Source organism: Columba livia, chromosome 3, assembly GCF_036013475.1.
Source record: "Columba livia isolate bColLiv1 breed racing homer chromosome 3, bColLiv1.pat.W.v2, whole genome shotgun sequence".
Classification (NCBI taxonomy): Eukaryota; Metazoa; Chordata; class Aves; order Columbiformes; family Columbidae; genus Columba; species Columba livia.
Genome location: NC_088604.1, coordinates 96,164,321 through 96,176,772, shown reverse-complemented (window position 1 = coordinate 96,176,772; position 12,452 = coordinate 96,164,321). Strand labels below are relative to the sequence as shown.

General features: G+C 37.4%; 1 protein-coding gene across 9 annotated transcripts in view; it reads right to left on the bottom strand.

Annotated features, from left to right (window-relative positions):
- Positions 1-6,230: 6,230 nt before the first annotated feature.
- Positions 6,231-12,452, bottom strand: part of SYT14 (synaptotagmin 14) — an 85,126-nt gene continuing 78,904 nt past the window's right edge. For 4 of the 9 annotated variants that reach the window (XM_065058369.1, XM_065058367.1, XM_065058362.1 and 1 more), the window contains 2 exons: positions 9,733-9,789; positions 7,931-8,663 (listed from right to left, as the gene is read on the bottom strand). In XM_065058369.1, the coding sequence (XP_064914441.1) occupies positions 8,350-8,663; positions 9,733-9,789 (371 nt within the window). In that variant the 3' untranslated portion in view covers positions 7,931-8,349. Of the gene's footprint in view, positions 8,664-9,732; positions 9,790-12,452 lie in introns of all 9 variants that reach the window. The other 5 variants (XM_065058368.1, XM_065058363.1, XM_065058365.1 and 2 more) reach the window with 2 other exon arrangements.

The window sequence follows — 12,452 nt, the reverse complement described above, 5'->3', positions numbered from 1 at the left end:
CACAGTCTGACACCCAATATGCAGATCTGCACATTTATCGCCAGAACTCCCGTTTTCACCTGCTGTGGACTGCAATGCCACGAAACATATGTCTTCATCTGGATTGTAATGACAGTTCCAAACAAAGTCCTAAGAGTTCAATAAGCTGCATAAACAGTTGCAAACAGTCATTTGCTCTAATTATGTTACTGTCAAAATGCAAACAACCAAAACAAAACCAAAATCAAAACCAATGAGAATTTTAATTACTGCTTATTCAACTTAAAAATATAGCAGAAAACAAAAGAAGCTCAAGAAATTCCAAAAATGGGGGTGAATTCAGTCATGGACATTCATTAAGGGCTTCAAGGTTCTGTACAGAAATGAAAGTACGGAAAAAAAACCCACACAAACCACAACAAATTGAGGAAAGAAAACGAGCACTGATATTTCACCTCTAAAAACTTCAGCAAAAATGCTCTTGAAAAAATGCACATAATTAGGAGCATAGTTGATAACATGACTACAATATACCCATTTTCTACAAGCTTTGATTGATATATAAAAATAATTCTCAGATTTCTGTGCCTAACAGGACTTGCAAATACAACCTATTCCCCTTAAAACTGTGCTTGGTGTCTTAAATGCTTAAGGCTATACATGCACTGAAATTTAAGGAACTGCAAGTTGAAACAGTAGTTGAAAACTGTGTTACATTATGTAAATTATACAATGCGGGGGTACTGGTGGGAAGTGTACATCCAATGCAGCATGGGGCCGTTTCTGTCAGATCAGCATTCACACTAGACAGTTATCAAATAATATCAGGACTTCAGACACTGAAAAGCCAAATCCATTCTCAAAGCTGCACACTTCAGGTTCAGGTATAAAATGGGTAAAACAAGCTAATTTGACAGCACTGACTTATTTTTTTTTTTGTTTCTGATGGGATTCTGATTAAAATGCACAAAGAAATACAACTCAAACACTTTGCTACCAATACAATAGTGCACAACCAGTCATAAAAGAGGTATCTTGACTTCTCAACTGTGAGTCACTTTTACAGAAACCTATTTTATGTTTTTTCAAAGAGATCCATGACATCATTTCTGTCTTTAAATGATAGCAAGTCCAAACATTATTTGTCCAAAGAATTAGAAACAGACTTGGTTCTTTGGTTAACATCATGTGATATAAGTATCAGACACAGCAATCAATTAAGAATAAACAGTCATACAGGGAGGTCTCTTGGAAAGGGGAAAACTTCAAACTCAAAGAAATGCATTGTGTTAAACTGAACTGCCACTGGAAACCTCCTGTGCTGGGAATAATCAGGTTAAGACATCTCTTCACTTGCAGTAACATTGCTTACACACGATGACTTTCGTTTCTCCACGTATTTGTTTTCTATAAAAGAAAGAAGGCACCGAGTGCATCGGTGGCATACAGGCAGTATAAAAGTATGCAAGAAAATGCTACATACCGTATATTTCATACTTCTTAAAAATGCGGTGAATGTGCGCTCACTCTATGCAATATAATGCTTCACAAATCCAATTCCTTATATCCCAATGAAAGAATGAATTAAAATGTGAACCACATTTTAATAACCTTGCTGGTAACAGCACGATATCTTTGTACTCACTAATATCAGTTATTAGCTTATAGTCACCAGAAAACAAGTTCAAAATTACTGAAGATCAAGGGAACTATAATCTATAACTATGCTTTTGGGACAGCCAGCAGCCTTTACTCATGACAGATGTCCCACTAAGAATGGAGAGGAGGCTCAGTTTTACCACTGTTATTCATGTTACTAGTGCCTTTCACTGAGCCATCACGGAGAAATAGATGGAACTGCTTACAGGGAAAGGTACTAAACAACATGAAAGACGAGTGGTTAAACCAGGACCTGAGTAAAAGGCAGTAGGTTCAGGCCCTTAGTCATTATATTAGCACTTTAGATTGTGTAACAGTGATATAGCTTGCTCATAGAGCATTTAATTTTACATTGTTAAACCATCTTATATAAAAATAGGTAAGAAAGCTCTGTAAGAAAGTATATATACTATATAAGGAGGAATTGCTCCTTAAAAAAAAAAAAAAGCAAAGAAAGGGGAAAATCGAATAAAAGGTTTTACTAATTACACTTTTTCATGAAAATCACATTAAAAACAGTTATCACAAATGAAACAGTACTGAGCACTAATGAACCTTGTGGTTTACTGGAAAGGACAGCAAACTAGCTGTATAGTAAAAAAAGATCATTGCTCTATCTCCTTTTTTGTAAATATTCCCTAATAACATTCAACTACTTAGAAATGTTCTTAAAATGTCATAATAAGCCATTTGCAAAATTTACTATCAAAACTTGTTTAAAGCCCTGTTCCTTGCTTGCGCTACGGCCTAGAGAGTACATCTCAAAGCTATGATAATGCTTCTAGTTAATTCTGTAAATTCATTCAAACTCCTGCCTTGGAAATGAACCACAAGTTACAAAGCAACCCACTTTAGACCCTCAGCATGCAGTGAATGTCCAAAGAATATGCAAAACACTGCCAAAAAAATTAACTTGATACAATGGGCAAGACTCCTGTCCTCATATGTAAGAGAGAAAAAAGGATGATAGTAATTACATCCCTGAATGTCCGTGAGGTATTCCTTCAGTGCTATTACTGATTTGGCTCTCCTGAGTAGGGTCCTCAGAGACAGGCAGCTTTTGGAGGCTTTATGCCAGCTCTACCAGTAGATGCTTCCAAGAAAATGAATGAATTCTTCTTGCTATGAGGTGAGCCTTGCCCATTGCCTGGGCACTGCTGTTTCCTGGCCTTCATTCCTACAGAAGCACTACTATCCATTTTCCTGACTCCTGGCACATTCCTCTCCGTAAGAATCTTACTTCTATATTTTACCAGCATAAGCCTGCACAGCAAAACGTGATCCAGCATGTATCATCAGACCAATTTAATTCAGTCACACCACGTTACATATGAATTAAGCTTGCTAGCATTTATATAATTGTGCCATATGCAGGTAGGCATAACATAAGAAGATACATTGGGTGTATGAGATTTCTGCATAGTCTGCAGAAAGGAAGAAACCCTGCTTGAACTTAAGGAGAGGCAGTGATAAATTCTTAAGGCTAAACTAATCCATGTTGCTGTAGGCCAGTTGGTACTCACCCTACGCAAATAAACACCATCTACCCTGCTTACATCTGTAAAATATGCTAGGTTAGAAGCCACAGATTGCCCACACAAACCTGTGCTGCTTTGAATGTATGAACTCCCACAATTCATGGTTTCTCTGAGCAGGGCCCTCCAAGGGCCACACGGCTCCAAGAGTGGAATCTGAGTCACCATCGCTACCATTGTACGAAGTCATCTCTTATTTTAATGCTCTTGCTCTCAGGTGACATCTCTTCATCAGGCGATGATTCACTGACAAGCAAATGCTCCTGTGACTTTCCCCTCACAAACCTCCCTCAGAACAAAGCAGTCTGAAATCCAGCTGTGATGCTCTGCAAAATCTGGCAGTTGAGTTAAATAGACCAAAATACAGAACATTCTTGATCGCGTGTTCTAACAAAAAACTTTGCTGAATGTTTCAGTTAAAATGATCAAGATGTCTGAGGATTACTTTAACATTTTTAAGTTTAAAAATATTTCAGAAGCTGAGGAAAAGAAGAAACAAAAATAAGAGATAATGATTAAATAACAAGTTTATGACAGTATCTGGATATTTTTTTAATCTCCATCCATAACTGAAATTACATTTGATGGTGTTGCAGGTGCTATGTGGTATCACTGCTCTAATCTGCTGATTCTATTGCACTTCACACTTTCAGGGTCAGGTCTACTCTCCTGTTGATGCCCATGCACTCCTCTCATTAACATTAATAGCAGATAGGCATGCACATCAGTGGGAGAATTAAACAGATGTTTAGCTGTTACTAAGGTTTCAGCTTCAGGAGAAAGTCAGTCTGCCTTACAAATGACAAGCCACAATATTAAAGACTGTTTTACACAAGATGTTTTTTTTTCTTCCAGAAAAGTGCGATCAGCAAGTAAAGGCCTTGATACAACTCTCATTTAAATTAAAGGTCATTCTGCTGTTAGTTTCCAGTTGGAACAGCTCAGGCCAAAAGGCTTCCCCTCAAACCCTGTTCTCTGGTTTTACCACAGACTTTTTGTTAGAAATGGTATGTGCCAGACTTATCTCTGTTCAATTCCTACACTAAAATGTCTCGTTCAAAGAAAAACAATTACGTCTTCCGCTTCACTACATTAAAACTGATGGTTTGCATTTCAGAAATCTTAGGGAGTTGGACAGGTCACAGAAATTTTGCACCAGTACCTTATTTTAAGAGGTGCAGGGTATCTTTGACTTCTGAGGTCCACAGACAGCTTCTCGGGGTGCTGGGGAGTTTGCAGGAGCAAGTCATTAGGGAGAAAAGAGAATAAATGAGTAACACAAACACACATTTCAGACAACAAAAGAATTGCTCCAAAGGTGTGGAAAATGGGAAGGTACCGATGCTGGCACTACATCCACCATCAGGAATGGCTGCAAAAATTTACAGGTGAAATAACTTCTACAGCGAATGCCATAAAATCTGTCTTCGGCTCAAGTAGTCTCTGAATTGATAAACAACGCTCAGCTCCAGTAAGAGCACAAGCATTCATTCGAAGGGCTCACCACATTTTGAAATCTAATTACTAATGAGGTTAGGATTTTAACTGGATTTAGAAATTACATCATATTTCTCCGGTTGTATAACTTGTGCCTCATGTAACTTCTGCCTTTGCAAAGTCAGACCTCGCTGCGTGGTTACAACACGGATGATGTCTTGAGCCCTGAGCATGAGGCAGAACCAAGGGGACCAAGCTTTGGACCTTACCCAGTGCCACCTCCCTTTCCCTGTGCCACCCTGGAAGGGATACCATACGTGCCTGTGCTCCTTCACGCCCTTACCACAGAAAGGAACTGACTTTTTCGTATCTATAATACTCCCAAAAGACCTACATGAAATGTTTAGATGTTAAAGCAAATAGATATATACAGAAAAGATGCAATATTTTCAAGAATAGAATCCATAGAACATCACTGTTCTATAATTAAGGCCACACTGACAGGAGATAGATTCAATTCAATAATTGTAATCTCTACACGGTATATTGGCACACAGAAAAGTAATTAAAGAATTTAATAAACTCTTCCAAGTACTTGCTGTACTTTTGAACAAAGGTAAACAACAAAAAGCTATGAAATAAAAAAGCACAGACAACTCTGAGGAAAACACAAATGCCTCTAATTTGTTTCTGATACTTTGTTCTTTAGAAATTCTTTTCCATGCTTAAGACCTAACTGAAAGCACAAAAGCACACTTATAAGCCCTTATGCAAGGTTTAAAAAAACCAGTATCTAAGGCAGATTTCAAATACAAAAGTATAGGTTTGCATAAAGCAATAAGAAAAACAAAAGAGCAAACAAATCACAGGAATGGGATCTAGGAAGAAAAAACCAACATGACAGCTATTGATACTATAACTAATTCATAAAAATCCCAGGGCAAATCCAATTATTGGTGTGACTGGTTTTGCATGGAAAAATCCATGTTCTACTCCCTCAAAACACATCATTCATTTCCATTCTTTATACATTCAGTTCTCAGCCTTTGTATAGTATAAATGCAAGTAAGCCAAACCTCCTTCTGTGAAGCACAGACTGCACCCGGATACGTTGGGAAAAGACACATGATCTAAAAAGAGATTCCTCTTCCCAAATGTGCCCAACACGCACTAGTATAGATCTCTGCTGTGCCTAAATGAATATTTTGGTGTTTTAGAAAGCTGAATGGTTAGATGTAAAACTGAAGCAATGCAACCTACAAACAGAAACCCAAGTTACGACACAGTTTATTTTCTTTTGGTTCTGTAAGAGGTTATTTGCTGTACCTTCCAAACTGACTTCTTCATTTGTTCACTGGTAATGTTAAGTATATTATCCACTGCAATTAATTTGCTCTGTTCTTGCTGTTAAATAATGTACATTATTTTATAAAGCAAAACTTGTACACACAGACAACTACCAAGAGAGAACTTTCAGGTTTAGGAAAGAGCATCCAAATATCCACAAACAGAATGAATAAAAACACTTCCACATCTATTGAAAAATTGTTTTTGATTGGCTTCTAAGTCAGTGTTTCTATTATATGGAAAGGCTGAAAAGATTAGGAAAATCTGAGCACCTTTCTTATGCATATAACATTAATGTTGATTTTTTTATTAAATTATACAGTCAGCATTACATTTCACAAACTGAGCAACAAAAAGGACTGAAAGAGATGACTTGTGTTATATTACTGCAAGATCATTCCTTTTTAAAGAAAGTTTCTGCATTATTTGTAATTAGTAAATAAATCTTCTGTAAATGAAGCAGCAGTGCAATACCAGGGGAAAAAAAAAAAAAGTAGTGTTGTAATGCTTTAAATCAATACAAACTGAAAGCCTGGGTCTGCAAATAAACCCCTCAAAAGGCACCAAATAAACCAAGAAGTGGAATTACCATACCCTTTAAAAATGACTTAATTAAATCATTAAGTAGTGTGAGAATTTGAGAACCACGTTAAATATATTTATTACAGCATACTCACTGTCTTCAATCTCGCTGTACTTGACTGACTGTGTACCCTAAAGCCAGGATTCTTCAAAGGTATTTTAAAGAAATTCAAGTGAAAAACTTTTGTCCTAATGAGAACACTCCAGGCTACTACTATTTCTCTCAACAAAATCCAGAACTTCACTCTTCTACCTACCAACCGCTACAACAATCAGTGAGGTCTCATATTAGTAAGACATCACCATCATTTATATGAAAAAAAGCTTTGCTTTCTACACAACAACAATTAAAAATAAGTGAAACATAATTACAGGCAGAAGGAATATTTGAATTGGGAAGTTTTTAAACAATACATTTACTCAATAAGCCACAATTTCAGTAATATGAGTTAGATTCAGCAGTCAGTAATTCAGTTTGATCCCAATTAAAGTATCTGGGACAAAGAGGAGTCTCAGAAGCACTGCTATTTCCCTAATTTCAGTGGAAGCCATGAGTGTTTATGTGACAGCAAACCTTCTTGTGATACTGCGGCTCCTCGACTGTGTCGTTAGAAAGCTGTGTTGCCCAACATGAACATAAGCAAAGCAAACTTCTATTTTGGGTGTAAACATTCATTCAAATCGCTGGCAAATCACTAGAAAAATAACTTACTGATGTTCTCTTCTCCAAGAAGAAAGGTAAAAACTCCTGATCTGCTCTTGACTTCAACCAACATCATGTGGTAATCCCTAAAACAGCTCAGAAGGGACTCAAATGGACACCTATTTCAACCAAAGCCATAATATTTTGCATTCATTTGCACTTCCTCTGCAGCATTTCAGCCTAACTTCCAACTGCTGACATTTTAAATAAATTGGTATCGATTTGTTTAATGAAAATAGATTTTAGTAAACTCGTGCTCTATGAGCTTCCTACATTGGAATACATGAATACAGGAAGTGCTTTCAACAGAAAGTTACATAGTTTTACAGTACAACCTGTCTAAGGAGATTTGGAAGGGACCAAACTAATGATCTGGTCTCTTTGGACTAGGCAGAACTACAGGCAAGAGGGAAAAACCCAATTTATGCCATATATGGAGCTCGTTCCTGTCACAGATTGAAGAAACATTATTTTGAAGTCAAAGTTCACCTGATGCCCAAATGCTAGTACTTTTCAAACCAACTGCATTAAAAAAAAAATAAAAATGAAAGCTTCCTTGTATGAAGCTCCTGGAAAGAAACTCAGTGTAAAACAACAGTATATTCATATTTGCTCTACTACTAAGTGTTCTCCACTGGTGGTTTTTGTTGTTTTTTTTCCTTTTGCTTTACAGATCATTAACTTGTTCTCAAAGTGCAAATTATTGACCTTTAATCTGAATGCAGGCAGGTGAGAAGCTACAGTATTAGAGCAATACAAAAAGTACACAAGGAGGAGCTTACATTAATTTGGAGAACCTTATATAAAATGTTTCTGAACTGAAAACCACAAAACAAACGCAAACAACTACAGCATCAGGTGGATGGGGGAGGGACCGCTAATGTATCTGTGTACAGCAAGGCTTCTCTGACACCAAGGAGTGCCTGACACTAAGTGATTATATATTAAACCCCGCCATTTTGCATGTTGTGTGTTCTTTATGATGGAATGTTGACCTCAAGTCCCCTTTTTCACTTCCACAACAAAACTGTCGATTGTGACCGAGGATGATCATCTTCTTGAGAGTCCAAACTCCCTTAAAACCACGCCTGCGCTTTGTACTGCCTGTCACGATTCTAGTAAAGTATGCCATCTGCACACTTGCCGTCCTTTAGATTCCTTCATTTCAGTCCAGTGATTGAGTTCATCTTCTCCTGAGCTGTTGAGACCTAAGGAAATCCACCCTATCATCTCTTTTCGTTTCATGCTGCGCTTATTATATACAGACAGTATGAGCGTCACATCTGAGAGCTGAAACAGCGCCACTTGGAAAACGAAGGTTTCTTTGTATACAGGATTTGGCTGTCCTCGGCGGATCGAAGTTTTGCATTTGGACATCTCTTGCCCCATCGAGTTCAGCAGTGTTAACTTAACATACGTATCTACAAAAGAAATAATATTTTGGAATGTCAGATATCTTAGAACAAAAGGTTTTGAGAACGAGATAATTACAAGACACAAGGATATGGTGTATACCAGGCTGACTGAACACAGCTCATTTTAGACACATGGAAAGATGGCAAGTAAGCAAAATATTACAAACACACTATCAAGTTAATTAGCTTCGGTACTATGTAAATGGTTAAGTTAAAGGTATACCTCATAATCCTCTTCCCATCAAGCCCCCTTGTTTGTTCTCAACAAACTTCAGCTGCGTTAACACTTAGCAAGCTCCAAATAGCCACAACACTGTAAAGCATACCACTGAATTTTCAGAGAATAAGAATAAAGGAAGTGGAATGAAGGCAACTAATGAAGAGAAAAAAATATATAGATATGCAGTGATATCAAAACAGTCAGAATGAAATGCTTAAAAATAATCTCTGCATGGATGTGGTTCTCACTTTGGGCTTTTCAATTTTATTTATTTTAAAGACCAAAATGTAGCAAAGTGCATTCAAAGATGGAAGTTTACACCTTTAAAGAGAAATGAATTTTTGCATAATTCAAGATAGTTGTTTAAAACACAGAAGTACATTTAAGAATCTGATGCAAGTAAGTGCGGTTAGCACACATTGCGTGTTAGTATTTGGGTGTAAGCCCTTACTTTTAAAGCTCCGTTTTCATTTCACTAGAGGCACCAAGCCATGCTCCTGCAGAAGGATGCGCATTTCATGAAGTTAACCGATTTTAAGAAATATGCAACTGTGTAAAACGATCTATAGTGTTTCATTATTTATTCCTGTCATATTCATGTTAATGAATGAAATTATTAAATGATCCGAGTTTATGTAAAAAGAAACACATTGAATATTTTCACTTTGCAGGTACACTGAAATCCCAACATCCATAATCAGAGATAAATGCAACTTTTGCATTAGAGAGTGCCACAAATAATAAACATATACTTTTATAAACCACTATGGCAGGCAGCTGTGGATAGCTTTACTGCTGGCAAGTTTTCTTTTGCATGAAAAAGACAACATCCAATTAGTTTCTACAGGAACTCACCTCGGATTATATAAACCTGTCCACCTATCAAGTGTTTTAGACAACAGAACAGTCCGTCTGACAACAGGGGGTGGAAAGCAGTAAAAGAAATAATGACCAGATGTCAATAGTTGGGTGAGAAAGGATCAAAGGTTAAAGTTTAAGAGGAAACATTATTCACTGGAGTGGAAGAACACAAAACCTTGGCAGCATAGATCAGAAAAAAGGATTGAACAAAAGGATTGCTGGGTAAAATTTAATGAAATGAAAATTTTGTGCAGTTTTTGTGTAATCTTTAACAAAAATTACACTGCTTACATAATGGGTTATCTTAGCACTAATAGCTACTGGGTTCTAAAGCACACTCAACACAGAAAGAATCATGCAAGCGATTGGGTAAAAATCACGGTATCCTTTTTATCAAACCTTATGCTTTTTCATGCAAACTCCAGCATATTAAGAAAAACTGCACACACTAATTATACTTCATATATTACAAGCAATAAAATGAAAAAAATCACTGAACTGAATACCAAAATGGTTTTGCCCTCAGCTTTTATAAATGTGGATATTTGATTGCAATACTTTAGGTCTTGACTAGTGGTGGACTTGGGCAAGAGAGTGACTCTGATTTGATCTCTAAAAATAGCTGAGGGATGCTTACATCTGAAATTCAGCTATGGGTTTCTCCTTAAAATGTAGAGATCTCACTTGTTAAAGTCCATGTATTTATGGATTTCATGTATGGGTGCATGCATACATGTATATGGATTTAATGTGCAAAAGATTGTACCCTCTTTCAACATTTTAAAGGATACTAAGAAGCATCTTTTTCTCAGATAAAATATTAACTATCACACAGAGACACATTCTAACATCAACTTATTGCCTGCAGGATTTGGCCTATTTGCTTATACTCAGTTGCTAAATGAGTTACTATATAACATATAAACATGGAGCAGAGGAGTATATACTACCAAGAAGCAGAAACCTAGGACTCAATTCATATTTGCTACAGAAGCATTTCACAAAAACTGCATAGGTTCACAACACCTAGACTACACAAAGGAGTGCATGTGGGAAAGAAGAATTGCTTTCCTTTCTATCAAGGCTTCTCAAGACCTGAATTAAAACTGATCTGTGCATGTCCTTTGCAGCAGTTCTCAGGATTTCGGACCACCGATGGTCCAAACAACAAATGTGGTCAGAGCACTTAATCATCAACTCTACGCGCTCTGGTTTTAATTTAGTGGAAGCGATGGCACAGAGAGGGGTTGGGGTGCACCCTGGATGCACTTGGCAGGGAGTTAGGAAAGGGCAGTGGTACGCACCTGGGTCTGTGAGTTTACAAGAGGGTGCTGCCACTGCTGGGGGCTGGAGGGGGAGTATGGCACAAACAGCCCACAGGAGAAATTTGGATTCCACAATATTCTGTGCATGGGTCTTACTAGACCCATTAGTTTCCAGCTTTCTAGAAAAAACAGAATTCCAAACCTGCATTTGCCTAAATAGAACTAGACTATTCTTATTCATATCAAAAATTCTCCCTGTCTTTCACAGGGGATGACAAAAGGTAACACACAAGATCTTCCCTCCAAAAAGGTTAGCCAGAACATGATGTTACAGGGCTACGTGCCATGTTCTATGCTGTTTTCTTCCAATCTGAAACAGATAGTTGACCCCCATGACTCACACACTGTTAGCTAGACAGCGCAGGCACACAGGGCACATTTTGGGAATTAACATACCAAGGAACGAGCATATCTGTCTTCAAAAGAAGTACTGAAACCACATTTAACTTGTATGTTCTAAATATTAAGAAAAACATGGCTTTCTCTAGAATTGCCATAAAGATAAGAATAAGCCACACACTTGTTTTTGCTTTATGGGAACACATGGTCCCTTCTCTCCACATCTCTCCTGTTCATTCCTTTCCCTCACCTCAGTGTCCTTGGGCCTTCTTGGCCCTCCCCATCTGTTTCTGTGCTTTGTCTCCCAACAGGTGACTCTGAGCAACTACCTAATTATGTAAAAGTATTAGAGATCCTTCTTTTGTCTTCCTTTTCTGGCCATGTTAACCAACTCTGGCTCCATCAGTGTGAAAAATACAGAGAAAGGGAAAGCAGAGCAAGGCTGAGCCATATGTAATTAATGAATGGAATAAAACATGGGTCAAGAGAGAAAGAGAAGAGAATCAGTCTCAAGTTGTTTGTCTTATTTTCTAAACTCTGAAGACAACGTAAACTCATAAAATTTTGGCAGCCTGCTACATAGCCTAGTAGTGACAGATCATCTGCTAGTGCCATACAAATATGGGGATTAGGAAACAGAAAGTGGGGCTCAAACCTAAGCCTCTAGACAAAACCAAAAGGAACAGGGAGGGATGTCTGGCTACAACTTAGATAAATCAGACTCATAATCCAAAAAACAACAGCAACAAAAAATTAAAAAGTTTATTACTGAACTTTCTTGAGCTGTATCAAAGAATTAGAGACAGTAAAAACATTCTGGGTGTGCGACAATCCATCTGGCTCTAATTTTAAAGTATATAAAGTTCACAGATATTTCAGACAAATGTATTTTTGAACAAATACTTGAACATACAGTTCAAGATGCTAAAGGTCTCAATTTGCTTCTCCGTTGTCTTCACTGACATTCCCAAGTTACATACATTACTACCACATATACACAGGCACATAGGCAATTAAAGACTGCAGTATCAACTCCTCTAGGAATAGCAA